The 27,984-nt window shown below is 37.0% G+C and overlaps 1 protein-coding gene across 1 annotated transcript; it reads left to right on the forward strand.

Annotated features, from left to right (window-relative positions):
• Positions 1 to 1,331: 1,331 nt before the first annotated feature.
• Positions 1,332 to 27,487, forward strand: Ctso (cathepsin O). The gene is made up of 8 exons (XM_046458794.2): positions 1,332 to 1,509; positions 11,457 to 11,565; positions 12,131 to 12,270; positions 14,721 to 14,888; positions 16,302 to 16,423; positions 22,271 to 22,434; positions 23,112 to 23,204; positions 25,217 to 27,487. The coding sequence occupies exons 1-8, from the start codon at positions 1,375 to 1,377 to the stop codon at positions 25,249 to 25,251; spliced, it is 966 nt and encodes a 321-aa protein (XP_046314750.1). The 5' UTR covers positions 1,332 to 1,374; the 3' UTR covers positions 25,252 to 27,487.
• The last annotated feature ends 497 nt before the right edge of the window (positions 27,488 to 27,984 follow it).

A 27,984-nucleotide genomic window follows, 5' to 3' on the forward strand; every position in this document is an offset into this window, starting at 1 on the left:
CATACAATCTGCAAAAATTTATGGTTCTAATTATAACTGGCCAGCATTAGAGCCAGGCGTGGAAGCCACTCTGGAGGCCCAGACAGGAGGATCACGAGTTAAAAGCCAGCTTCAGCAAGGGCAAGGTGTTAGCCAACTCAGTGAGACCTTGTCTCTAATAAAATACAAAATTGGGCTGGGGAGGTGACTCAGAGGTTGAGTGCCCCTGAGTTGGATCCTGTTACCCAAAACAGAAAGAAAGCCATTACAATTGGTCAGCATGGGCTAAGGTGACCTTGAGTTGTCGTAGCAGTGGGTACTTGCAAGCCTGACTTCATCATGTTGTCACTCAAAAGTCAAGAGGTGGACCTAGGCAGGACTCTCTGAAACTTCTCTGGGATCCCCAATAAAGCCGGTATGAAGAAGAAGCATGCTCTCTCCTTCCGGAGGAGACAGCTAACAGCTCTTAAAACGTATCAGGTAACTTATAAAGCACTTGACATGATTAACTTAAGTAAAATTTCATTACAAACTTAAGAAGTAGGTGCCATCTCTGTCCTTTGTAAAAAGGAAGGTCCACAACATTATACATGAACACTTGTTTATTTTCGCACAACCGTAAAATTTTGTCACGTGTTTATAAAAATTGGCTTCATGGATGCCTCCGTGTAAGTTCACGCACTATATTTCAGGTCTTGAATATTAGCAAAGCATCATGGAAAGAAATGAAAATGGGGCCAAGTTAAGTTATGTAATGTTTTGAACAACCAATAAAAAAAAAACAAAAAAAAACAAATTGATATCCTTATTTCTGCAAAAAAATTATATCTATAAAATGCAGTGCAATATGTAACATCACCTAAGAGGAATTCATATTATATTTGTGTTATTTGCTAAAAATATTATTTAAAAACCAAATTAAGTTTCCTAGGTTCTGAGTATGTATGTAACTATTATACAGAATCAATTCCCACTAAAGTAATAAAAAGATTTTCTGCTATTAAAAAAAAAAAAAATTCAACAAACAGCCAGAATCATCAATCAGAGATAAAGGGAAGAGAGATAAAGGGTCTCCGTCTAGAAGTGCGGGAAAGGCAGTTGTCCTTTCCTGTTACTGTATACAACGTGCTCCCAGGGGAAACCCTGACACTCAAAAGCGCGTGGTCAAGTCCTTGAGTATCTTTAAGATTTACAAATAAAATAAAAACCCCAGCAAGAATCCCAACAGCTTCCAGCTCTCTGGAGTCCCAGGTAGGAGCCATGGGGACGCCCACGGAGGGTCACCTCCCCGGGACCCGGGACCGCGCTGGCCCCTCCCGCTGGCCGAGCCCACGGATGGGGAGGAGCCGCGAAAGCGAAAGCCGCCGCGAGGGCAGCGGCCGAGCTCCGCGCGGGATGGGGCCGCGGGCGCCGCGGTGGCTCTGGACTCTGAGCTTCTGGTGCCTCCTGGGCCGCGGCGAAGCGGGTCCCCGCGCCAACGCCATCCGCACCTGGCCGCGGAGCCGCGAGCAAGAGGCAGCCGCTTTCCGGGTATCGCGCCTGTTTCCTTCTGTCGCCTTCCTGTCCCGGATCTGGGCGGGGAAGATGGACCCCCGCGGGTGGACGCTCCCAGAGGGTTCGCGGTTGCGTGATGCGCCCGGGGCTTAGGAGCCGCGTGTTCCGGGGGGGTTCTGGGTGGCCCACGCGCCAGGGTCTCTAACATGCATTTCTAACCAAAAGATCTTTCACCATGGACTTGTCAACCCAAGGTAATCGATGGATATAGCTACAAAATGTTGATGGACAAAAGCACCCCCGACCCCTTTTAGCCGTCTCCTTTTTGCTCCCTCTGGCTTCCAAAGGGATAGACTGCACGTTTACAAGAACCAGAAATGGGGGCTGCCTGTCGGCGGAAGAAGCGTGTCAGCTTTCTTCCCGAAGGGGGCGCTAGTGTCCTCCTGTAATCCAAGTTGATATAAACACAAAGTGCAGACTCCTGCTGGTTAATGATTGTCCTGCGCTGGGGACTTTTTGCTCTGAAAATAAATAAAAACATACATTTTATTTTCGGATTATTTAGGCAATTTTCGTAATAATGCTGTGATTTTACTGTAGCATCACAACTCTCAAAAGGACCAGTTTTCTGAGTAAAGATAAAAGATTTTCACGAAACTGAGGAAACTGCAAGGGGTACGGCTTTAGAGTTTTCCTTGCTGTTTCTATATTTGATATTATTTAACTCATTCTTAAAGATCTTAAAATATGTCATTATTATGATGTAATTTGTTATATAAAAGAAAATTTACTCGTTCTGAATCAAATAAGTCTGAATGCAGTGATGCTGCTTATTGGAAGTGTATGTATACTTTCCCCTAATATTTGCAGGACTTTTCTGTTTTGTGTTCTAGCCTTGTCATGAGCTTGGTTGCATTTCCTGGTGAACCAAGTCCCCAGGAGGAAAATAGTCAACCTCACCTATACTGGCAGTGTATTCATAAGCTAAAAGGGTACTGGGTTTGAGTGGAGATAGATACCTTAATAGTGCTTGTATCCATGTGGCTTGTCTGGACCTGGGCTAGAGAGCTGGACACAGATGGATGGAAAGGGCCTAGTCTCTTTGGTAACCATGAGTATTAGGAAGAATTCTTCTGACCTTGCAGGATGAGTTAAAATATGTGGCAAATAAAATTCAGAATAACTTATGAATTGAGTTGAGAATTCATGGTGTTTATCTGCCAGTTTAATTATATATAATGAAGAGAATTTTTTAATAATCAAATTTTAAAAGTAGAGTAACAAAGCACTCTTTGTCGTGCTAGAGAAAACCTATAAGTTATATCTTGAAAAAGTGGAGATAGCAGATAGATCCCCTCATATTTGTAGGCTAATGGATCCACAGCGACTTTCTGAAATGTGCAGCATTGAAAATATTTGGAGATCCCAACTGGAGACCAGAGTCGGAGAAAGGGCCTACTCCATTAGTGATGTCTTTCATGACCATGGGTTTAGAGAAGGATGGAGGTTTTTGTCATCACAGCTGCTGTTGTGAGCAGTGAAAGTCCTGAAGGTATTAGGGGAAAATACACATACACATGTCTCAAAGACACGTGGCCTAAAGTCTTGGTCACCAGCCTGTGGTGCTCTTGGGACTTAGTAGAACCTTTAGGAGATGGGGCCTAGAGTAAGGAAGTTAGGTTTGGGTGGGAGAGAATGCCTTTGAAGAAGATATTGGGACTCTCGCCCCTTTCTATGTCTTTCTGTGCTTCTTGGCAGCCATGAGATGAGCAGGCCACCTCTGCTGTGTGTTCCCACCCTGATATACTCTGCTACCACAGGCCCAAAACAACAACAACAAAAAACCCCACATGATCTTACAAAGAACATTATGCTTCTCTAACAACTTCAATATATAACTTACCCCTGTATGCATGGATTCATCATAGAGGAATACTACAATATTTTATGTATTTAATGAAAAATAAATCACCATTAATAGAAGAAAACCTAGATACCAATGAGGAAAAGAGATAAAATCCCCCAGTGCCTTTTCAGTAAATAAAAGAAACATAAAGTCCCTTAAAGTCTTTAGTTCTTCTGAGGATTCCCTACAGGCAGAATGGCCACATCCCTCCACCAAACACCCCTTGTGTGACTTTAGGCAGATTGTATATCTGCACCTCAGCTGATTCTTCTGTGAAGGAGAAGTAATATTATCAATTGCTTCATTCAGGGCTAAATTAATTTATATGAAGCAGGTAAAACAAATACTTGCATTAAATTTAACAATCCCTCCAAACACTTCCACTCTATATTAGTGTTATTGATGACTGAGAACTTTCTTTTTCAAAAACAAAAAAGACCAACAATTGGTGTTAAAGGATTTGTTTACTCCCCTAAGAGACAGTTGAATAAATGCAAGAAAAATGCATTATTTAATTTACTTTTATTTAGAGACAGTCTGTGAGAAAGACTGAGTTGATATTTCTCCCCCAGCCTGTGGGTTCAGGACCACCAAATAGCTCCAAATCCTCCTACTCACCTCCACAGGTTTCTAATTTTAGAAGTAGCCATTTCCCATTTCTCTCTCAACTTATCCTAATCAAAGCAACTTCTAAGACTGTTGTTATCATAGTTGGAAAGTTTGTTGGGGCTCAGGATGCCTGAGATGAAATTAAGGGCTTTCTGATTGTTTTAGAAAAATGTTGCTCTCTAAAGAATTTTAAAACTTGAGTCTAATCTCCATATTCCACTGCTTCTGTTCTCTTATCAGTGGAGTATCTTTTTTTTTTTTTAATCATTACTAAACTGAAGGGTTCCTGTTTCTTATTTTACTCTTCCTTTGTGATTGTGGGTGGGTAAGAACTTCAGAGCATTAATGAAACAGTTTAGGTAGATCTGCAAAGCAGCAAATTAGAAAACTGAAGAGGTTGCTTGGGGATATCTCACAGTTAAATTTTATTTCAAATATGTGATCAATTCAACCACATGAGCACACTTCTAAATACACATGCACACATACACAGAGACAACTTGAAATTCCAGTTCTTAGAATCTCTATAAAGGTAGCTTTATCATCAGTATTTTAAAGGATCAGAGTGTAGTGTTGATTAAGATTTAGGAAAGAGGATATGTATTACCATCTGGAGGACATGTTTTCACTAGTTTTATAATAATGGGTTAAGTTACTCAAGTTATTCAACCAACCCTGAGTCACCTTCCAGGAAGAAATCTGGCATCTCTGCTTGTAAATCAATTAATCCCTTTTACATCAAAATAAAACAAAAAGTATATGAAGGTAGCTGTTTTAACACTTCTATTTAAAGGCTGTTGTGGTTTATCAGCTTTAATTTTTCACATGTAAGAGCTATCTGATTTTCAAACTTTTGCACCTTTTACAACTACTAATGAGAAGTTTCCTGTATGTTCCTCAAATCTTTCCATCTTTCCCTCTTAGATGATATTAAAGTTCAGATCTGAGGGTGTAGCTCAGTGGTAGAGCATGTGCCTAGCATGTTCAAGGCCTTCAGTTCCATCCCCAGCACTAAAAACAAATTAAAAAAATAATAAAAGAAAAAGGTTCAGGTCTTTCAGTTTAATATCTTTAAGACTTTAGAGATAGTAACTCTATAGTAGCTCACTGTTATGTCCTCTATTGCCCTATGTTAAGACATATGTTAATTAATCACTTTCTACACTTGATCCTATGATGTAAGTGGTTGATATGAGGGGCATGAAGCTAATATACACTCACAGTTGGTGATGCTTTTGTGCAGTCTGCTTTAACAGCCAGAATCCAAGTCAACCAGGAAAATCACTTGAATGAACAGATAATTCAAGAAATGAAATAAAGGACTTTTTAAAATTTAAATAATGTGAACCCCATGTTGGATGGATTTGATGTGGGTCCTACTGTTACAGCAAAGAGGAGAATAAATGTTGTTGGATATACTTTACTGATAATATGATTTTCTTACGAAAGTAACAGATTGCTTTTATTCAATAATTACTCCTCGTTTCTAATACCATGAGAAAAATTTGCTCCACTTTAACCCAAATAAAACTGAAAGAATGATCTTTGAATGATATTTTCTATAATCCAAATGTTTAAACCCAAGGAAGATCTAGCATGAGGATATTTAAATTGAACTTTTACTCTGCCAGCCACTGTACTGTTTTCCAAACATTATTTTATTTAACCCCTACATTCTGTCAGGTTAGAATTACCTCATTTGTCAATGAAAAAGATAAAACTCAGAGAAAATGAGCAGATAGCCAAAGATTGTATTGCAACAGTAAGACATTTCAATTTGCCGGCTAAGAAGGGTTTTGAGAATTCCATCCATAAATGGATGTGTGTGTGTGTGGGTGGGGGGGGTGTAGGTAGATGTGTAAGAGAATTATGCTTTGTTCAGAAGCTTCCAAGGAATTACATTTAATGTTATTAGTGGCCTGATAGAATCAAAAGTGGGTAGAGATTGGTAGTAGGGAGAAGGAGAAGCACCACACTTTGGGGTTCAGAATATTTTGCTCTTGGCAAAAAGTCAACAATTATAAATACTGAGTAGCCCTGAAATGGACCATGAGAGATCTGAAGTGACAGGAGTAATTGCACTGAAATGACATTCAAGTCTAACAAATGCAATTCTTTTAGAAGCTGACCTCTACTTAAACAAGTGGCAGAGAGTGACATTTCCACAGGCCCTGAAAATATGGGTGCTGCTGACATAAATCAAAGAACTATATATAAAGTGGCAGTACAAAGAAAGTGTCCATATGGAGAGACAGTTGTATAGCCAGAGAAATGAGAAGCTGTGCTCCATTTGTGAACAATAAGTAGTTGAAATGCATTCTGCTGTCATGTATTGGGGGCCACAGACAAGTCAAGATGGCACCTGGCACTTTGCCAAGAGGAGTGGTTTGAGAAGTAACACCAGCGAGCCATTAAGATGATGGAGATTCCTTAGTGACTGACTACTGTGTCTAGATTATGTCAATTAAGTTAAGCTGTGTATAATTATTAAGATGATGAGGATTCCTTAATGACTGATTGCTGTAACTGGATGATGCTAAATTGAGTCAAGCTGTGTATTCAGTTATGTATAAATACCTCTGCTGTCCTACAATAAAGCGGCTCCTGCTGTATCAACCTTGACAAGTTGCTTGTCACCCCCCGGTTATTTTGCCCAGCCAGAGTGCGGCAGTCATGTATAACTAATTAGAACAAATAAAAAATAAAATAAAATACCAAAAATAGGTAACTGTTTTTAAAATCATTGTAGAAAATTAGGGACATGAATATTTAAAACAAGCCAATACTATTTCATTTCTTTCATTGTTATTTTGGTGTTGTTGTAGCTGCTTCACAAGCAGGATGACTAAAAACTGGATGATAAAATGACATTCCTAAGGCAAGGAGATTAAGAGAGGTACTTGGGAATTCACTGGGAGCAAGATGATGTGTGAATTTGTTGATTTTTAAGTTTTTTGGCTTTAGCATGACATTAGTAACTCAGTGATAATATGTTCTTTTTATCATAGGATAACAAAAATGATCTAGAAAAGATATTGCATTATGTCTCAAATGGAACATCAAGAGTGGGGCCAGACTCCTGCCTCCCCTTCCCAATTGCACATTCATATGAATGCCCACAAATACATCCATTGAATGCTTGGAGTTACAACACTTCCCACACCCATGAATCTAAAATAAAGTTCTAGGCTGGGGTGTAGCTCAGAGATAGAGTGCTTCCCTAGGGTATGTGAGGCCCTGGGTTCCATCCCCAGCACTGCAAAATAATAATAATGATAATAGTAATAATAATAAAATAAATTACAATATTCAGACTTCCTTGGTTAAACAATTTGTGCAGTTTTAAGGATTTTGCAAGGCTGTACTAACTTACAACTTATATGTGTGTGGTATATTCTAGTGTCCTATGACTGAAGAATGTGTCTTATTTTTTGATCAATTTGCAAATTTCATAACCAGAAATAAGATGCTATTATTGTTTTATTTAGCATCATTTTACTACTGAAATTGAAGAAATTATGTATTTACTAATCAATAGTTTTTCTATTTTTGATGATATTTATTATATTTTCATTCTATTGGTATTTTATTTTTTTCTTATTCATTAGAAGAGGCACTTGAATGATAATATTCTTAATTTTTACTCATGGGCCATTTGCATAAACTTGCTTTTCCTTTTCAGTTTTATTTATGGTTTTTGTGGTATGCTGAAGTTTTTATTTTATTTTATTTTTCAGTCAATTCTGTTGATTTTGACATTGTTTTTCCTTTGGTATCAAACTGTAAAAACCCTTGCCAAGTGATCAGTTTCTTTAAAAAAAAATTAAGATTTTAATTGGAATGGCATTGAATATGTAAATCTTTTCAGGGAAGATCGCTGTCATAGACAATATCGAGCCTTTGAAACCATGAACATGGTATGGATAACCATTAATTTGGATCTCTTAATTTTTTTTTGTAATAGTTTGTAGATTTCAATGTCCAAATCTTACAACTTTATTAAATTTGCTCATTTTAAAAAATACTTAAAAAATTCATTTCATTTTTCATATTAATAAAAATCATTAAATTTTAAAGTCTTATTTTTCAATAGCTTGTTGCTAGTATAAACAATGCAGGCCTGGGGATGTGGCTCAAGCGGTAGCGTGCTCGCCTGGCATGCATGTGGCCCGGGTTCGATTCTCAGCACCACATACAAACAAAGATGTTGTGTCCGCTGAAAACTGAAAAATAAATATTAAAAAAAATTATCTCTCTCTCTCTTTCTCACTCTCTCTTTAAACAAAAAAAAAACCAATGCAATTAGTCTTTTACATTGACCTTTCATCTTATCACGTTGCAAAAATTTATTTTAATAAATAAATAGCATTTTTGCATATTTTCTTGGATTTCTACTTATATTACCCTGTTTCCTAGAAAAACAGACAGTTTTACTTATTTATTAAAATGTTTTTATTTTACTTATTCCTCCTTTTTATCAAATAGAACAGGATTTCCAGTACCTTTGTAAAATAAAAAAAGTAATGAGAATAGGCATTCTTCCTCTTTTTTCTGTTTTGAGAAACGAAGTTTTGGGTCTTTCATTATGAGATAAGATATAAATTTTTCATGAATCTCTTCAATCATGAAATGTTGTCATTTTTGGTTTTGGCTGAGAATTTTTTTTTTTTAATCAGGAAACAGCTTTTAGAACTTCTTATGCAATTGAAAACATTCCATTTTTGTTACTCCCTTAGTTTGTTAATATAGTATATTAATTGATTTTTAAATGTTAAACAACCAACCATTTTTAATAAGCCTCACTTGATCATGATGTGTTGTCATTTAGATATATTATTGGACTTTATTTGCTAATATTTTATCGGGTTTTCCACCTATAATTATGAGAGCTATTGGTATGTAGTTCTGTTTTCTTGAGATTTTTTTTCTGGTTCAGAATTAAGATTGCATTGGTCTTGTGTAAATTGTATAGTAGTCTCTTCTCCTTTATATTCTGTGAAGTGAGTGTTATTTCTTTCTTAATTGCATAGATTCACCAATAAAGCCATCTGGGCCTGGAATTTTCTTCATGGGTACATTTGCAGTTGTGAATTCAATTTCTTTAGTTGATTAAGGGCTGTTCAACTTTTCTATTTATCTTACTTTCAGCTTTCTGTGTTTTTCAGGGAGTGTGTCTTATTTTATACAGGTCAAAACTTATTGGTATAAAGTTCTCAAAATACTATTTTTCTAATGCCTGAATCATCTGTAATCATGGTTCTTTCATTCCTAATATTGGTCATTTATATCTTCTTTTTATCTCTCTATTTTTTTTCTTTCTTTTTTTGGGGGGGGTTAAGTCACAGGAGCAGTGCCTGGGAGAGACTGGGGAGTGGGCCAGAGGGAGCTCTCTGGCTGCGTTGTAACTCCAACCCTGAGTGAAGGCAAGGAGGTTGGGGAAGCATCCTGTACTCTGTTCAGTACAAGGGATGTTTGAAGCTTTGGCAAAGCCATCTGGGCATCATTAAGAATCAGCTGTCGGGAGAGAGTTCCATGTTTCCCCCAGCCAGTCAGCCTCAGTGCTCAGTCACTAGCTATGTGCAGGCTGTGGGGACTGTGGCTTCCCTTTGTTCCATCATAAAAATTCAGTGAGCAGCAGGGGAGACCTCTGTGGTCTGTGAGGTGCATCCTCATGGCTGCCATGTTCTTACCTGTGCCTTCTCAACATCTTGCATTCTGAGGTGGACACCTGTGGCTCACAAAAGATGGTCAATCCTTGTTGATTGAATGAATCCTCAGAATTCCTTAGTAGTCTGTGGGTCTGTGGTTTCTGCCTGCTATCTTCCACATACAGAATTGCTTTGCATTTTAGTTCTGTGTTTACATGAATGGATCCAGATTATCTTCAGAGTTCTACTTCATCAGTATTATTTTACATACCTGAAACTCAAAAACTATATTAATTCATTGATTAACAATCTTTCTTGGCATTAAAAAAAGAAAAAAAAATGGTTGTGATAACTCCTAGAAATAGTTTCCTTAAAAATAAGTAACTTAACATGATTAAGGGCATGACATATGGGAAATACCATTTATCTGATTATGAAGTATTGAATTCTTATTGAGGATCTGTTGTGTTCCTGGTCTGTGTCAGTGTGGGTAACACAGTGGTGAGTAACATTGATAAGCTTGCCTTTTTTTTTTTTTTTTTTGCTTTTTGTTTTTGAAACACATACAATAAACACATAAGTACGTAAGCCAATACATAGAAGAACTAGAATCAGAGACATATTTAATGATGGTTGTGTTAGTGATACCCTTTGTATCACTGTGACCAAAATACCTGACAAGAACACGTTCGAGGAAGAAAAGTTTATTTTGGATTCATGGTTTCAGTGAGTCCATTGCTTTGGGCCTGAGGTGAGGCAGAACATCATGGCAGAAGAGTATGGTAGAGAAAAGCTGTCAGCTTATAGTAGCCAGGAAGCAGAGAGAAACACAGCAAGAAGGCAGAGACAAGATAATAGTCCAAGACTGTGCCCTTAGTGACCTGCTACCGCCAGCCATGCGCAACCTGCCCACAGTTACCACCCAGTAGTCCATTCATATTATTAACCCATCAAATGGGTTATCCACTGATGAGGTTACAGTCCCCATAATCTAATTAATTGCCTAAGAGTCCCACATCTGAACCTTGCTGATTGGTAACCAGGCTTTCAAACCATGAACTTTACAGTGGCAACTAGAGGTCCAAATCTTAACAGTAGTCTTCTGAGGTCTCATTTATCCCATATCATATGTTGGTGTTAAGAAATTAAAGGACCTTCATAGAAACAGCAAGTCTAAAATAAATCATAGCAAAATTCAGAGTTTATGAATCTATAAATAATGATCACATATTTTCCTCCAGATAGAAAACCCTGGCTAATCTTCCAGGAACATTTTCAAGTTTGCATCCCTTTCACAAAACTTTTTGCTCCAAATGAGACAGAGCTCTCTCTAACTTTAATTAGAATTAGACTTATTCATTCATTTATTTTCTTAATCCTTGTTACACTCTTCACTACTCAGCCACTGAGGAAAACAAAGATGAAGAGGGCACTTGCCATATTCATAATTGTTTAATCACCGGTAACAGTCCCTCAGTGACATCTTGCCATTATTGTCTCACCAAGCAATTCTTTTTTTCTTCTATGTCAGGAATTTTCCAAATATGTTTGTAATGCTCTTAATGTGTGGTGAAGAGGAACTGTTAAGGGATAAGACATACATTGCCCAGCTTCAAAAAAAATTTTTTTAAGTCTGTAATTACATACAAAATGTTCATAAATCTGATGTAGATGTCATGTAAAAATTTTCACTATAATCTGCAGGAAATAAATCAAGCGTTAGCTTTTGCACCTGCAAAATGTATCTAAGTTAGCTATCAACAGATTGCTTTGGAGAGTTGATATAATAGATATAAAATGGCTTATTTTCTCCCTTTTAGGAAAGCCTTAATAGACATCAATACTTGAATTCTTTTTTTCCTCATGAAAACTCCTCTGCCTTCTATGGAGTCAATCAGTTTTCTTATTTGCTTCCTGAAGAATTTAAAGGTATGATCTGATGGTACTATTTGTTGATTTATTTACCGATTTTAATTTCTTTGCTTGATTTTTGAGGAATTGTTTAATTGTAAATTGAATAAATAATAGTTGACATTTATTAAATAATTACTGTCAAACATGTGCCGTGAGCTAACCGTAAGATAAATAAATTAATGGCTATTGTCTGTTAATTGAAGCTTAAGAACTAAATATTATATGTATGTCTATGTTATTATAAAGGAAAATTTTTAAGTACCATTTACATTCAGAATACCTTGATTTCTTGGATTATGGCAAGAAATGATTTCAATTATACTCATTTTTGTTATTGACCAGTTTCTATCAAACAAGTCATTTTATGTGTCAGCTCCAAACTTATTATAGGAATTCTCTTCTGTAGCCTTCAGAAGAATGCATTTCATATTATAAAAAAAGAGAGAGGGGAGGGGGAAACCCAAGTGGCAGGTTTACCAAAAATCTATTTTTGCTTGAAAAGATGCTCCAGAAAGAATCCCAAGGGCCCTCCTTATAATAGACTATTGGTTGACTTTTTTTTGTTTCCTGTTTCTATCAGCCATATATTTAAGAAGCGCATCTACCAGGTTTCCCAGATACCCAGCAGAAGTACAGACGCCCATTCCCAATGTGTCATTGCCACTAAGATTCGACTGGAGGGACGAACATGTTGTCACACAAGTGAGAAACCAGGAGATGGTAAGTTTTATATTTTCCTTGTCTTCATTAGTTAAAGGTTGGAAAGTGCCTTGAAGGTCAAGTTCAAACTTATGGTGGATCCATTTATGTGAGTAAAATCGTACCTCCATCATCCAAAAATGACAAAGAAGGGGATCTTTGAGACGTGAGAGGAAGATGTCAATCCCAAGCTTTCCTTCCTGAAGGTAAATCTTCCTTGGTATATTTGCTCATTAATTGCCATTGTCACTAGCATACTATCTCAGTAACTACCCATATTTCACATTTGTTCACCTGTTATAGACTCACAAGTGAAAGGCTGGAGAAGGCAGACCTGGCCACTAACTGAGAGATTCGAAAGGGAGTACAGTATGATCTGAAGAAGTAAAATGAGACTGAATACATTTATCAACAGTCTAGCCAGATCTTCTGGGTTCTCAGCTTCTTCCTATGAGCTCAGATCACACAGCTGTTCATCAGTGCTCTTTACAAGTACAGTCAGTTCATCCATAAGGTGACACATACGTTGCTAAAAATCACCATCTGTGCAAAATTGTCCAACAAAATTGCAGGGATTATGAGAGAAATTAGGTTAGGTTGTGGTGCTTCAAAACTTAGTGCTACATTTTTAAAGCAGATCAGAAACTAATAAACGTGGTAGCACAATTTTATATTTGTTGAATTATCAAGAAATGTATAAGTATTATAATAAATAACCAAGTTACCTTGAAAAAGACCCCACGTGTGTTTGAGGAAATGAGAGTTGGAAGGTCTGCAGCTGTGGGTTATTGTGAAGTGGTAGAAGGAGGGTGATCCCAAATGAGAAGGGAAATGGTAACACTGGCTGTGCATGGGCATGACCTGCAATGCAGGTAGCAATCCACCTTATGCTCCCTGAGTGTGTATGTGTGCTTGGCATTCCTTACACCTGTGCACCCCACCAAAGACACAGGGAATGCAGGCCACCAGGGAAAGTGAAGCCCCAACCACACGGGATATTCTGTTTGTTTACAATGGAAACCTCAACAGGTCATTCAGCCATCCCTTGTGTAAAAAGTATTATGGACCCGGAAGTTTCTCAATGGCTATCAATTTAGAATGAATTTTATTCATTCTCAAATTCAGTATTTATTGCTGTGCATTAAATTTTACGACCAAATCATCTGCATTATGATTGGGTTCATAACAACTCAGTCCTTCCAAGAAGTTTCACATTGTATTGGAGGGGGACTTTTAATTATGAATCTTTTAAAAGGAACCTATTGGAGAGATTTTTGATAGTAGGAGTTGCCTTGTGATTTGACTAAAGCTAGCTATTGGTATGGTGTCAGCAACCTGTACTCACATTTCTCAAGGTTTAGAGATCATACTAAAAGGTCACTTAACAGATGGCACTGGCATCCTAAGGTTGTTCAAAATATCATTCCACAAAGGCACCCAGTTGTTCTTTTTTTATGTTAACTCTATATCACTTGGTTTTATCATTAAGTTAGTTCTGTCCAGTTTAAATTCTAGTGTATTCTTTGCCTTTTCTGTGAATCATCCTCTTTTAATGTGATCCTTAATTGCATTCCTTCTGTCCCCTTCCTTTCTATTAGGATCAGCCCTTTTTATTCTTTTGTTCTTTTTTTGTGAAATGAAAGCAAGCTAATAGACCCATTAATTATCAAAAATGGTAGCCAATATATGGGGAATGACTAATATAGGTTTGTATGATTAGGATATTTCAAGTACATACCTAATGGTATGCATACCTAATAGGTATCTGCTGGCATCTTGATCGTCCTAATAGTAATTCCTTCAACTCCTGTTTCCATTGCACAATGAGTATAACATGCATTCTCATCACTGACTCAACCCTTGGGATGGAGGTGGTGTATGAACAAAGAAGCAGAGCACCCGGGGGGGGGGGGGGAGGAAGCAAGAAGGATTGAGGTGTAGTGTGAAAGTCAGTACACAGCGTCTGGGAGTGGAGCCACTTATAAACAGAAGTTATATGCTCAGTCAATGTACTAGTCTTGGGCTGGGGCTGTAGCTCAGTGGTAGAGTGTTTGCCTGTGTGAGGCACTGGGTTTGATCCTCAGCACCACATAAAAATAAATAAGTGAATAAAGATAGTGTGTCCATCTACAACTAAAAAAAAACTTTAAAAATGTGTTAGTCTTTTAAAAGATCATCAGGCCAAGTGTTTTCTTAATCTCTAATGCTTCACTTTATCTTGCATCATCTGATTTACAATTATGATCTTACTAATTCAGCTTCAATTAAGAGATGTTGATGCTCAAAGAGGATTTTGGTTTTCTTTTCTTTCTCAATTTGAAAATTCAGAGGATGGTCATGTATATTTTGTAGATTTCCAAATTTTGGAACCTTTGCTGGATTTGATAAGTTGTTATATTTAGAAACATTGATAAATTTGACTTGGACATTACTACATAATAAATACAACCTGTCTTTCTACTTTTGAACAGTGTGGAGGATGCTGGGCCTTCAGTGTGGTGGGTGCAGTGGAATCAGCATATGCCATAATAGGGAAGCCTTTGGAAGACCTGAGTGTGCAGCAAGTCATTGACTGTTCATATAATAACTACGGCTGTGAAGGAGGCTCTCCTGTCAGTGCTCTGAACTGGTTGAACAAGGTGACTAGTCTCTCAGCCTTTTGAATCTTGATTTCCTCTTCTCTTGTTCAATGTGTGTTCCAAATTCAATTACTCTCATATATTTAATGTTGTTTCGATATTCAAAAAAGTAGATGACCAAAATTTAAATTAATCAGAGGATCTAAAAAGTACTTGCTCCTAGGAAAATTAGCCATCAAGATATCAAAGGATGAAATATCTTATCTGAAATTTGTTTTCAGAAGGACATTTATGCTTATGTCTAAGCACTCTTTTTGGCTGGGGGTAGCACCTGGATTAAACTCAGTGCACTCAACCACTGAGCCACATCCCCAGCCCTGTTTTGTATTTTATTTAGAGACAGGGTCTCAATGAGTTGCTTAGCACCTTGCATTTGCTGAGGCTGACTTTGAACTCAGAATCCTCCTGCCTCAGCCTCCTTAGCTTCTGGGATCACAGGCATGCACCACCACACCAAGATTAACAATTCTTAATAGGTATTTTTTTGCATGATTGCATAATACATAAGCCCCAGAAAGTAATTAGAGTATATTATTACTCATTTCTTTAAGATTTCTGAAAGTTACAGGGACAATAGAGATCAACTAATTTTGTAACTCTGATGATGAGATGAGACCCGAAGGTCAAGATTATGTTTCCTAGTCAATCACTGAGCCAGAACTGCACTTTAAATCCCCTCCCTCCAATTTCAGGGCTTTGTTCAGTATTCTCAGTTTTATGGATACTCTCTGATATTTTTCCACATCCAACATCAACCACATGAAACGAGCCAATGAGGGTTCTAATATAGTTTTATAAGAACTTGTCAAGCTAGAATTCCCCAAACCCAAGGTCCTTCCATTATACATTTGCTGTATTTTGAATCACTATATGCCAGGATCTGCTGAACATTCAATATGGACAATAATAGAGTGTATGTCCCTTCCTTTCCATTAAGCCTGGCATTCCTAAAGGGAGGATTCAGTAAGACAACCTGAAATGACATGACATATTCTAGAGGAGTGGCAGAAAGAGGAGTGATGGAAAGAATGCTGGGCCTAGCCATCGCCTGTGTATGCACCACTGTGCTAATCTCCAAGACTTGCTGACAGAGTCAGAAGTCCTGAAAGGAAAGTGTGTTACCATAGTTACCATATGGTACCCCCCAAAAAAAGATGATGAGACTTTATTAGCAGATGGGTGCTAGTTCTAAGGAGGAAACATACAAGAGAAACAGGAGTAGAAGAGAAAGAACTGTGCTGATTCTAGTTGTCCGGGATGTCTACAACAAGAACCTAGGATTTAAGATCATAAGAACCCAAAGTGCGCCCATATGATGGTGGTGTGAACATGAGCCTGGTTTGACAACTGAAGTTCTCTTTGATTTTCAAAATAACTAACACATGAACATGTTGGGTGATTGCTTTCTTTTAGACTCAAGTAAAACTGGTGGGAGATTCAGAATACCCGTTTAAAGCCCACAACGGCCTGTGTCATTACTTTTCCAGTTCACATTCTGGAGTTTCAATCAGAGGTTATTCTGCATATGACTTCAGGTAAACATCCTATTTTGGTTTTCTCTATTTTTTTTTTTTTTAGCTATCAGTGAACCTTTATTTTATTTATCTATTTGTGATGCTCAGAATCAAACCCAGTGCCTCACACATGCTAGGCAAGTTCTCTGCCACTGAGCCACAACCCCAGCCCCTCTCTACATGTTCTTAATGTATGATATCCTGGATATTTGGGACCCCTTGATTTTTAAGGACATTACTACATACTCTTAATTACTTTAGAACCTACTTTCTACCAGACAGTCTCACTGGCAGTCATAATGGGGTGTTATAAGATGTTTCTTAAAGGTAATCTTATTTTTCCAGATGCCAGTAAACTAGAAATACCAAATTCAAATTAACAAATTTAAATCAGCTTAAGGTATAATTTATATTTACAGCATACTTCTTACCAAATTTACATGTTATAATGCCATGGGCATATTTCAGTCTTACTGTTGAATCAATTCAAAATCACTTTGTGTAGATTCTCTGGCTAACATCAGGTAGGCTATACACCAAGAAGCACTGTTTGAACACCTTCTATTTTACCAGTATTTCTCAAGGCTTCAGTTATTTAGAAAACTGAAACTTTTTCTGAATATACCAAAATTCTCAGATTAAAAACAAGAGGTGAAGATGTAATACTGAAGATAAATTATGTGGCACACAGTATGAGTGCCATGGGAGTTCCGGCATGGACAAAGATGGGGTGGGAAAGCTCTTGTGTCAGAGACTGAAGGGCAAGGTAACTTTGGGATAGGTTTAGGGGAAAACAGGCCTTAAAGTATGCCTGAAAAACACATGAAAATACAAAGCTGAGCAGAGAATCACTAGGACCATTCAGTGGAGTACGAAAAAAAAGTTCAGGAGCAAAAGGGCCCAGGAAAACTCAGCCACCTCCTGTTTCACTTATGATGAGAAATTTACACCAAATTTTGAAACAAAAAATAGGAAATAAAATGAAATTTGGATTAGATAACTGATCCCAAATATAAAAGAATCTCTTTCTTGATCCAGATGGTATCTACCCATGGGATCTGAAGAAAACCAAGGGTGAAATTAATCCTTGAACAATATGTAAGCCTTTTAAATAAGCTAAGTATGCCAGAGGACTGGCAGATTGTCATGTGGCTCCTGTCTGAACCGGGGCCTGGGGGTAGCTCTGGGAACCACACATGAGACAGCCTTAATTCCACTTCTGGCCAGCCATCTAGCATCTATGATAGAATGTGCAGGCTCACTGTGTACATTGATCACTGTCTCCTTTGGAGGTGAAGGTATGCCCTTCCCAAAGTGAAAAAGTGTTCCTTGGTAATCTGCCAGTTCCTTGAGGTAGAAGGAAATGTGTGCAAAAGGAATTACATTTCTGAAATGTGAGTGGAACAGATCCAGGGGATTCCCTGTTATGGGTAGCAAATTGAAAAAGTTAAGAAGAAGGAAAATAAAATACACTAGTCTGAATTAGCAGGAAGATAAAGAGCATATGCAAATATCACTGGCATTTGATATTTGATTAACAAGGAAGAAACCCTAATTTTTTAAGTATGGGGGGGTCAAATCCAGGGCCTACACACGCTAGGCAAGCACTCTATTGATGAGTCACACACCCCGCCAAAAATATATTTTAACCTTGAGCATTATACTCTCATTGTATTCTGTGATAGTACAATCTTCAGATGATAGCATTAGACTTCAAGAAATAACTCATTGATTTATTCATTCATTCAGATATTTACTGAACATTGTTTAGGTTCTGAGGATTCAGCAGTGAACAAAACGGACATAACCCCTGCTTTCATGAACTATATTTTAGCAATCAAGACAGGCAGTAACAATGATATGTTTGGTGTGTTAATTATAGTAATTTCTCAGAGAAATTAATAAGCTTGTGAGAAAACATTAGAGGGAAATGGAAGTTTGAAATTTTAGAAAATGTTTCCAGGGAGGGCCTCCCTACAAAGGTGACATTTGAATGAATATTTGAAGATGTGTGGCCACATGACCAGGCAGTCATCTAGGCGAATATTGTTTCAAACAGAGACAACCATAAGGGTAAAGTCCTGAGGCAGGGACATGTCAGGTGTGTTTGGAGAATAGTGATGAGACCCAGTGGCCACAGTTAAGAGAAGGACAAAACTCGCATAGAAGAAGAGGTCCTATTGACCACCAAAAAGTGACCTTAGAACAGGATATCAGCAGAATGGTTTTGGAAAGAGACAAAAGGTAGATAACCCATAAAGAGGGTCAAGCCCTATGCAGACTTTATGGTAGGGAGGAGAGAAGAGAGACAAAGAGGATGGAAAAACTAAAAACAAGAGATTTAGAAGGAAATATCAAGCATTCTGCTGGAATGTGTAGGAAGTGATTCCAGGCGACTCTGGTAGGAGGTAGAGAAATGAGACAAACTGGAGAAAGGGCATCTTTGTGAAACTAGTTTGATTGTTGGTGACCTGCTGTTTAACCTGTGAACTCTGGGGCCAAGGCAAACCGTGCTCTATGGAGCCATCCCATCCAGCCAATGCTTATTGGCTTCTAGGATTCCTCAGTTGAGGCGGCAGGTAAGGAGTTGGTTGATTTCCTAGCTCTGTAAGAGACAGAGGCAAAGAGCTCAGGGTCTCCTTGTTGGAAGCCAGCTGGCCTGTATGACAGTGGGGAGGGCCATGGCATGTGGAAGGTCTTCCTAGGCATCTTTCCATAATGTGGCACTTCACCACACATTTCCATCTGAAGTGTGCGTCTGCCTGAGGCTTGAGAGTCACCTAGCTGTTAAACTGTAGGGCTGGGCGAGGACTTGGATCTGTCCAGCCCTTAACCTGTTTCCTCCTCTCTGTTCTTAAGATCAAGAGGTCATTGTTTGCAGGCTTTGAGGAAAATGTCATTTCAGTGCACAGTTCTTAGCCAAAATCTTGATAAAACATCATGCAGAAACTGAAAAGATCTAAGTGTGTGTGTGTGTGTGTGTGTGTGTCGGGGGTGGGGGGATCATAACACAGATAACATCATCTAGTCTAAAAGCAAAATAACCATTCATACTGAGCCTTTGCTTATCAGACCCCAAGAGAGGCATTCCAAAACTCAAAATTAGAGTATGAGAATAACTGACAAATGAAGGAAATTTACTATATAGCAATGGAGAAAATAAAAGAAAAATAGGACACAGTACAGTGCACTGAGTTTTAGGGGAGATGAGATCAGGAAGTGGTGGTGACATGGAAGATGTAGCTTAAGCAACAGATCTTAATGACAATAAAATTTAAGGGAATTTTTTTTTTTTTGGTACAAGGGATTGAACCCAAGGGAACTTAACCACTGAGCTGCCATCCCTAGCACTCTTTTTTATTTTGAGACAGGGTCTCACTAAGTTGCTTAGGACCTCTCTTACTTACTGAGGCTGGCCTCAAACTTGCAATCCTCCTGCCTCAGCCTCCTGAGAATTATAGGTGTGCATCACCATGCCCAGCTTAGGAGAATTCTTTAAAGATTCTATAGTTTCTATAAATTATTGATCTATGAGATGAATAGTGCATGCCTGGAACCAAGGCTTGATTATACACACACACACACACACACACACACACACACACACACACACATATATATATCTATATATCTATATATATATATATATATATATATATGCAACTGTGCATTTTTATATTAGTTGTATATGGGGCTAATCATGGAAATAAAGATGCTATTTGGAATATATTCCGGCTTTCCAAAAGGCAATGTCTTTCTATATGTCAAGTGACAACAATGTCACCCAGTTCCAGGCCCAGGTGGAATGTTTGTCTGCTGGTGGTGACTTGGTGTGTCATCCCATGTATGATTTTTTTAATATCTTTGATAACTCTCTTTATCCTGGCTCAAAGTAGCGATTTTTGCTAGTTATATGTCTGAAGCTACAAAATTAATAATATTTTACATTTAAAAAAATATTTCTCCTTCTTAATCTTTCTGCTTCTCCCTTTGTGTCCCAATAACTGGATCATCTGCATGATGTATCTATAGTGTACCTTTAATTATCTCAAGTAGATGTAAAACACCGGTGTTCTAGTAATACACAAATTATGTCATATGTCATGTTTAAGTTACAAAATATTCAAAGAATTTAAAAACAATAAATTGTACATTATATGCTAAAACCTGTGCTCAAAAGAATTGGTTATTAGATGACATAAATGTGGGAAAGAATGTTTCTTATAAGCTTATTGTATAACTCATTCTAGGCATGTTGCATAACACAGACCATAAAATTATATAATTTTATGCTTATGTTCATTCTGCATGGTGGGTGGAATAACTCCAATGTACAACTGGAATTTGAACTTAGGTTTGGGAAAAGTCAAAGTCTGTATTACTTTTTTAATAAATTTATATATTTTTAAAAAGTAATATCCTATCTTTGCATAATCTTAATTAATACCATTTAGGAGAGCAAAAATTAGAAACACCTGCTTACAAACCTCCAAAAACAAATTTCATGAACAAATGTTTTATCTAATATAATTAAAGGAAAGAAACCTGCTACAAATTAGTCTACAAAAGTAACACAGGACACAGTACAATGCAATCAATTCTAGGGAAGATAAGATGGAAATATACAAAATTATGAAGTGGCAGTGACAGGTAAGATGATAAGATAAATCTGATGAGAAGATTATGTGCACAAATATGAATGCAGTGTTTCTATTTCAGTGAATTCCATTGTTATGCATTCATGATTTTCCTCCTCTGTGTCCTTGCTAGACACTGTCCCCAGCAGGGCAGGAGGAGGGATTATTTATTCTTTAAAGCCATTAATCCACCCATGGCTTGCTGAAGCAATAAGTTACCAAATGCTATCTTAATGGCCTGAACTATCAGTAACTTGGTTTCAGTGTGCTTTACCCACAAAGCTGGTCTTTGAGAAAGGTAAATAATGGTTTGATCACATACTTGCAAGATCAATGAAAGCCAAATGTTGTGTAACATGAAATTGTGCTGGTAGCTGTCCAGAACAATTGTGAAAGCAATAATTGGGTCTTTTGTAGCCCTGACAATTTAGCACTTCCCTAAATCTTAGCACTTTTTCCCTTCCCCCTCTCCCTCCTCTCCTTCCTTCCCCTCCTCCCCCTCCTCATCTTCCTCCTTCTCCTCCTCCCCCTCCCCTCCTCCCTTCTTCTCTCTCTCTCTCTCTCTCTCTCTCTCTCTCTCTCTCTCTCTCTCATCTTCTATTGTATAATTATATTAGCTAGTTTGAGCAAATCTTCCCTATAATTTCTGTATTTGACATTCATTAACATAAATTCATCATCTCTTGATTCTCACATCCTGTGGCAGTCTTTCCAAATATATAGTCTTAACACTTTCATTATTAAAAGAATCCCTGTGTTTTAGCTAGATATGTTGGTGCCAGCTTCAAAAATCTATTCCCTGTCTTCCTTTAGGGCAGATGTATCCATAAAACTGGATTATGGCCAGTGAGATCTATGCATACATGTGCAGAAATGTTGGATGTTATTTCTGGGAAGTCTTCTCAATGGAGGTGTAGCACTTCTTCTCTTTTCTACTTTGTGCTGTTCGAAATATATGTTAAATGTCTGGAGCACCAGCAGCTGTATTGGGCTATGCACAGATGTTGAGAATAGAAATCTCATAGCAGAATAATAATATAAGAAGAATGTGAATTACTAATATCCTGGAGCCCCATACAATCCTGAAATAGTAATCTGTGAGATGACCTTTAGTTTCTGTTGTTTAGATCTTTTGGAATTGGAACTCAGCCTACTCCTAATCATATATGGATCATTTTTATTTTTACCTTAAACATTAAATTATTTACCTAAATAATTCCTCTTTTGGTAGTGACCAAGAAGATGAAATGGCAAAAGCACTTCTTGCCTTTGGCCCTTTAATAGTGATAGTAGATGCAGTGAGCTGGCAAGATTATCTGGGAGGCATAATACAGCATCATTGCTCTAGTGGAGAAGCCAATCATGCAGTTCTTATAACTGGATTTGATAAAACAGGTAAGTGCTAATAAGACACAATTGCTTGCTTTCAAGATTGAACTGTGCCTGATTATGGACAACCCATAGAATATTGAAATTTGATCTGCTGTGTCCAAGAACCACCTTGTCAATGATTTATGTGTAAATTTCCAATCAGGTTTCACCTACCAATTTTTGATAATGACTTTTTCGTTTTGTTTGTGGTGCTGAAGACTTTATGTGGGTCTTGCACATGTTAGACTGGTGCTCTCCCCCTGAGCTACATCCTCATCCTCATAATGATAATGTTCCTATTTAAAGAGTGTGCATTCTCCATCTGAAATATTTAGGATAATTTTTGGGAAAAGAGAAGCAGTAATTAATTTACCACATATTGAGTGATTTTTTCTCTTTCCCTAAATCCCTGGAAATGGTGTATTGTTTTGATTTTTTATTCTATACCATCTGTATTAAGCAAAATGAATTCAAACACATATTTCTACTGATTGGAGTGTGACACAAGTTACAGCTCAAGTTTAACTGACTTACTTGTATTTATATAATATAACATAATGAAAATGATCATATGACATTGATAATCTTTTCCTAAGAAGTACTAGACTTATAGGAAAACAAGATTTAACTACAGAATTCATGCATTCATAGCAAATGTGAGTTTTTGAGAGTTTGTTACCATTTTATGTTTTGTTTTGTAGGAGGTATTCCATATTGGATTGTGCGGAACTCATGGGGAAGTTCATGGGGAGTAGATGGCTATGCCCATGTAAAAATGGGAGGTAATATTTGTGGTAAGTAATGAATTTGTGTTTAAAACTTCAGACTAAATATCACGTAAGGTTCTTTGAAAATATTAAAAATACAAACCTGTCTAGTTTATAGAATGTTTCCAGTGTGCTCAGAGCACTTATCATGGTAATAATTTTCATCCTTTAACCAACTGATGAAAATAAAGAATGTTTTAAAAAGAGGCACTCTTGCACTTATTCACATTTTTATAAAGGAAGAGGACTACACTGAAAATTTATATGTATTATACATGTATATGTCAAAATACAAGATAAACTAATGACTTATTAAAGTCGACTACTTCAAACCACATAAGCGCTTGACTTAGAAACAGAACTCCTCCAGAAATGTCTCCTTGTTCCTAATTTACTTTTTATAACCCTCAATTTCTCCTACTTTTTATCACTATGATTATCAAGAGTCTCTAAGGAAGTAGCTCAGTGTTAGAGTGCTTGCCTAGCATGTGCAAGGCCCAGGGTTCCGTCCTCAGCATGGAAAGGAAGGAAGGAGGAAAGAAAGGGAGGAAGGAAAAAAGGGAGGAAGTCAGGCAAGCACTCAGGCAGAAATCATGATCAATAATTTTTCTTTGTATTAAAATTTGAAAATCTGAGCAATAGTATTGTTTCTGACTTAATTCGTCTGTTCTTGCCTACAAAATTCTAGCAAAACACCTGCTTGAATTGAGAGGGTTAGCCAAATACCAAACATACTTTTTAATTGAACTTAAAAAAAAATTAACCATAGATGAGACTAAAACAAAAAGCTAACTATTTTAAACTGTATTCTTATAACTACATTCAAAACTACATTCTAAAATTTTTGGTTTCGAAAATCAACTTTTCTGAATTAAACTAGGTCCAAACTAATTTGTGTGTGAAAACAATCATCTCTCATTGCAAGTTTTAACATCTGTAGTGTATAACTTTAAAAAAAAAATGCAGAACCTTCGAGATTGTAAGACTGATAAAAGAGTCATAGAAAAATCTGTATGTATGTCAATTCAATCCAATCATTCCATACGTAGAAGCCATGAAAATTAATTATGGCCTGTTCTGTCACCATAGTAAAATGTTTTTCTTAAACTCATTGAAAGGAGCCAGAAGTCTTTTGGCCATAGCACTAGAAATCCATTCAGGCCTCTTGTTTTCTATATCACTGGTGATTTTATATCATTAGAACTGGCAGATAAATTACTGCAGTCATTCTTTGAACCTCTACTATTGATGTACACTATCCCTAACTGTGGAAGTGGGGGCACCTATATTTGTCCAAGCAGTAGCTGTTTTCAAAGCTCTGACAGGAGAGTTGGGAGAACATAATTCAGACATTGGTTCATAATTGCTTCAGCTACCAGGGATGATAGCTTCTATCTGCACTCACAATGTGACTCTCCAGGGGCCTACCTGGCTATTAATTACATGGGGGAATCCATATATCTTTCATAAGAGTACTTCCTCAAGTTATAGACTATATGAAGGTCATAGAACTCTAGTGAATATTGGTGTAAAGCAGATAGTATTTTATAGCCTCAAGAGATTTTCAAAGATGTGGTAAGTTACAATGAAATCCGATCTTCAAGTAGTCCATTTATTACATTCACCATGATGTTGAGATCTCTGTTTTTTTTGTGTTAAAAAAGTAGAGGACACTTGTTACAAGTTCAAATCTTAGTTTAAAAGTTTAAATTATATTTAAAATAATATCATAAGTTATTTTGTTTCTTTTGAGAAATACATATTAGTGCAATGGAGATCTTAGATGCATTCAACTATTGAATTAGCAAATCTTTCAGTTATTTTGTTTTGTTTTCGTTTAGTTTCTTGAAACAAATATATTAGGCATCTCTTCTAATATGAACTTTTGAGATTGTCATTCTTTGCCTCCATTACATTATTTTCTTGGTAGATACTAACTCATTCTAACCCAAATGACAACTAAGTTTTAATTTGCTGTTTAAAAGGTATCTGAAGAGGGAATAGGCAAGTAGTAATAATTTCTTTTTTTCCCCCCTTAGGTATTGCAGATTCAGTTTCTGTTGTATTTGTGTGACATATTGGAGACATCAGGAGATAGCTACAAAAATGAAGATTTTCATAATGCAATGTAACATTCTAAGCATCACTCAGCTTCAAATTTAGCAAGTACCTACAAAATGCTATCGGGCCTAGTAGTATTGAATTTACAGAATGTCTGTTCTTTGAGATACACAGACAACTAAAGTCTGAAGGAGTTCCAGTGCCTCAGCCTTTAGGGGAATTTATGAAGCAAGCTGGGGAAGAAGATCAGATTATGAAAAATTTTAGATCCCACCACATCTGAACAAACTACTGTTTGTTTTGGTTTGCTTGCTGTCTTTCTTTTTTTTTATCATTGTTGTCTGATTATTTTTAATGAGGTACTTTGATTAGGTGAAATCAAAGAGACTCTAAGAATTTGTTTTCCTTTGTGGGATATAATCACTAGCCTTAGATTACCCCTATCTACACGAATGGCTGACCTAAAGTGAGGCAGGTGTGCCGTTCACAATTATACTAGCAACTTTTTGAGATGGAATATCATAAAGACTCAAAATACCAGGTGCTTTTCCTCATCAAATGGTGCTTATCCCTTGAACAGTAGAAGGACCATGTGCAAGGAAACAGAAGACCAATCCCTTCCTAAAAGAAACAAACTGAAATTCAATGACCATTATGGAAACTGGGAGGTCAGAAGCCTCAAGTACCACTCCCTGCCATGCTGGAATTTTCTTTGCCGGGAAATTCTTATTGTTGAAAAGAATCCAATAGATTTAACTTCTTACTTTTTTCTAACTGTATTAGAGAACAAAGTATTTTCCTACCTATTCACTCTCTCTTAGTCTTTACTGCACAATTCCCACATTTTTCTCATGGTTTAATGCACTTGACTAAAGAAGTTGCCCTCAATGTTTACCTTCCTTTTCTATTTTCTAATCACTTGGCTCCCTTGGGGTCTGGGTTTTTATCCACATAGGCTCCACCTCTTTCTTTCTCCCATGATTCTGGGCACCTCTCCTCTCAAGAGTCCTATCTCCTAACCCAGCCTGTCAGTCAGAATGTGAGCTTCCCAGGCCCTCTGACTTCTAGTTTTTCATTTAGTTTTACTGGTCTCCCATCCCAACTGCCTCTTTGTGTTTCCCCTTGGCGTTCACTTGGCTCCTGGATCTTAATGCCCCGTGATCATTCTGGTGTCATTAATTACATAAGTGATTTCAGGTGCTATGCTGCTAATGGGGTCATGATTAACTTGTGTCCTCAGCAGTGATTGATAAATCTGTGTGCACAGAAGGGACAAAAAAAACTGTGTGCAGCTCCTACTCTGCAACCAGGAAACCAGCTACTCCTTGTATAGCAGTGTTAAGAACCTCATAGTAAAAGAGCTGATCTTCCGATTGAATTTTAAGTAGAAATTTTTTTTAAACATCAAAGTAATAAATCGTATCAAATATACACTGGTTACCCATTTCTTCTCTCAAATCCGTGATTGCTTTTTATTGCAGAAGATGTTGACAAAAATTTAAAAAATTCTAGGACATCTCATTTTTCCTCATTTTTTGTCCTTTATCGTTCTCCTTTATTAAGAAAAAAAAATTTGTTTACTTACACCAGAAGCAAACACAAAAGAACATTGTGGACTTGTTTAGAAATATTACAGGAGGGAAAATATTTACATTTCAGTCGACAAGTATTCTAATGATCAAGTAAGCTAGGAAGGAATTGTTTTTGCTGATCTAGTTTGTGTCAGGTTACATATAATATAAATGCTTTGCTAATATTCTTTTTCAAATACTAAGGGATTTTTACAATTTCAAAATGACTAATACTTCTCAGCTGTTCTGGAATTTGATAACATTAATAAAAAAGCTATATTTTTGATCTTGGGTTAAAAAGATATTTTCTTAAGTGTATGACTAACATTTTGTCAACGCAGTATTAATGTGCTTTACATTCACACACAATTTTCCAAACTCCAAAGACATATATCCAATTTTTGGTTTTCTCCATAAACAACTTTAACCTCAGTGCCTCCAAAACTCCATCCTCCCTGTCAGTAAATAAATAAATAAATAAAACAACCAAAAAACTCCTTTTCCTGGAGTTTTGGTCAAGGGTATCGCTACTATGTAATCACCAAATCAATAAATTTAAAAGAAATCCTACATATTCAATCAAGTAAACTACACTTTGGAAACCCATACTTTCCTCCTCTGCCATCTCTCCATTTCTGTTGTCCTTTGTGAAATAAATGGTCTTTTAAAATCTCTTAACACCATTTTTCAGTAGTCTATTGTCAACCTAAAATAACAAGCAGAAAGAGATTCTTCAAAGATAATGAATTTGTTCAGGAATGGAAATTGTAATGGCCAGATGTGTGAGCATATCTTCAGGGGCAAAGGAAAACAAGGGTTTTTAGAGGTAAAAGGAAGAAGATTAAATTACTTTGAAACAATTATCCTTGGCTACCAGAGTCAGTAACAAAGGAGGCATCAGTCCAAGGTTAACAGTTACTGTGCAAATGTCCTCACAGAAGTACTTTTGCACAGAGTTATGGTAACATTTCATGCAAGATGGTGGTCCTGGAAGAGCGTTTTGATAGTTTTGTTATTAGGCATAGATCCATAACACACTTTATTACCTCATTATCTTGTACAAGGTAAAAAGTATGCAAATAGTTGTCATACTATATTGTTTGGGAATGATGACAACAGAAGAACTATACATGTTCAATACAGATGAAAAATATTTTTATATTTTCAAACTGCAA

Source organism: Marmota monax, unplaced genomic scaffold, assembly GCF_021218885.2.
Source record: "Marmota monax isolate L192 unplaced genomic scaffold, Marmota_monax_Labrador192_F-V1.1 WCK01_AAM20220418_F8-fsc00002, whole genome shotgun sequence".
Lineage (NCBI taxonomy): Eukaryota > Metazoa > Chordata > Mammalia > Rodentia > Sciuridae > Marmota > Marmota monax.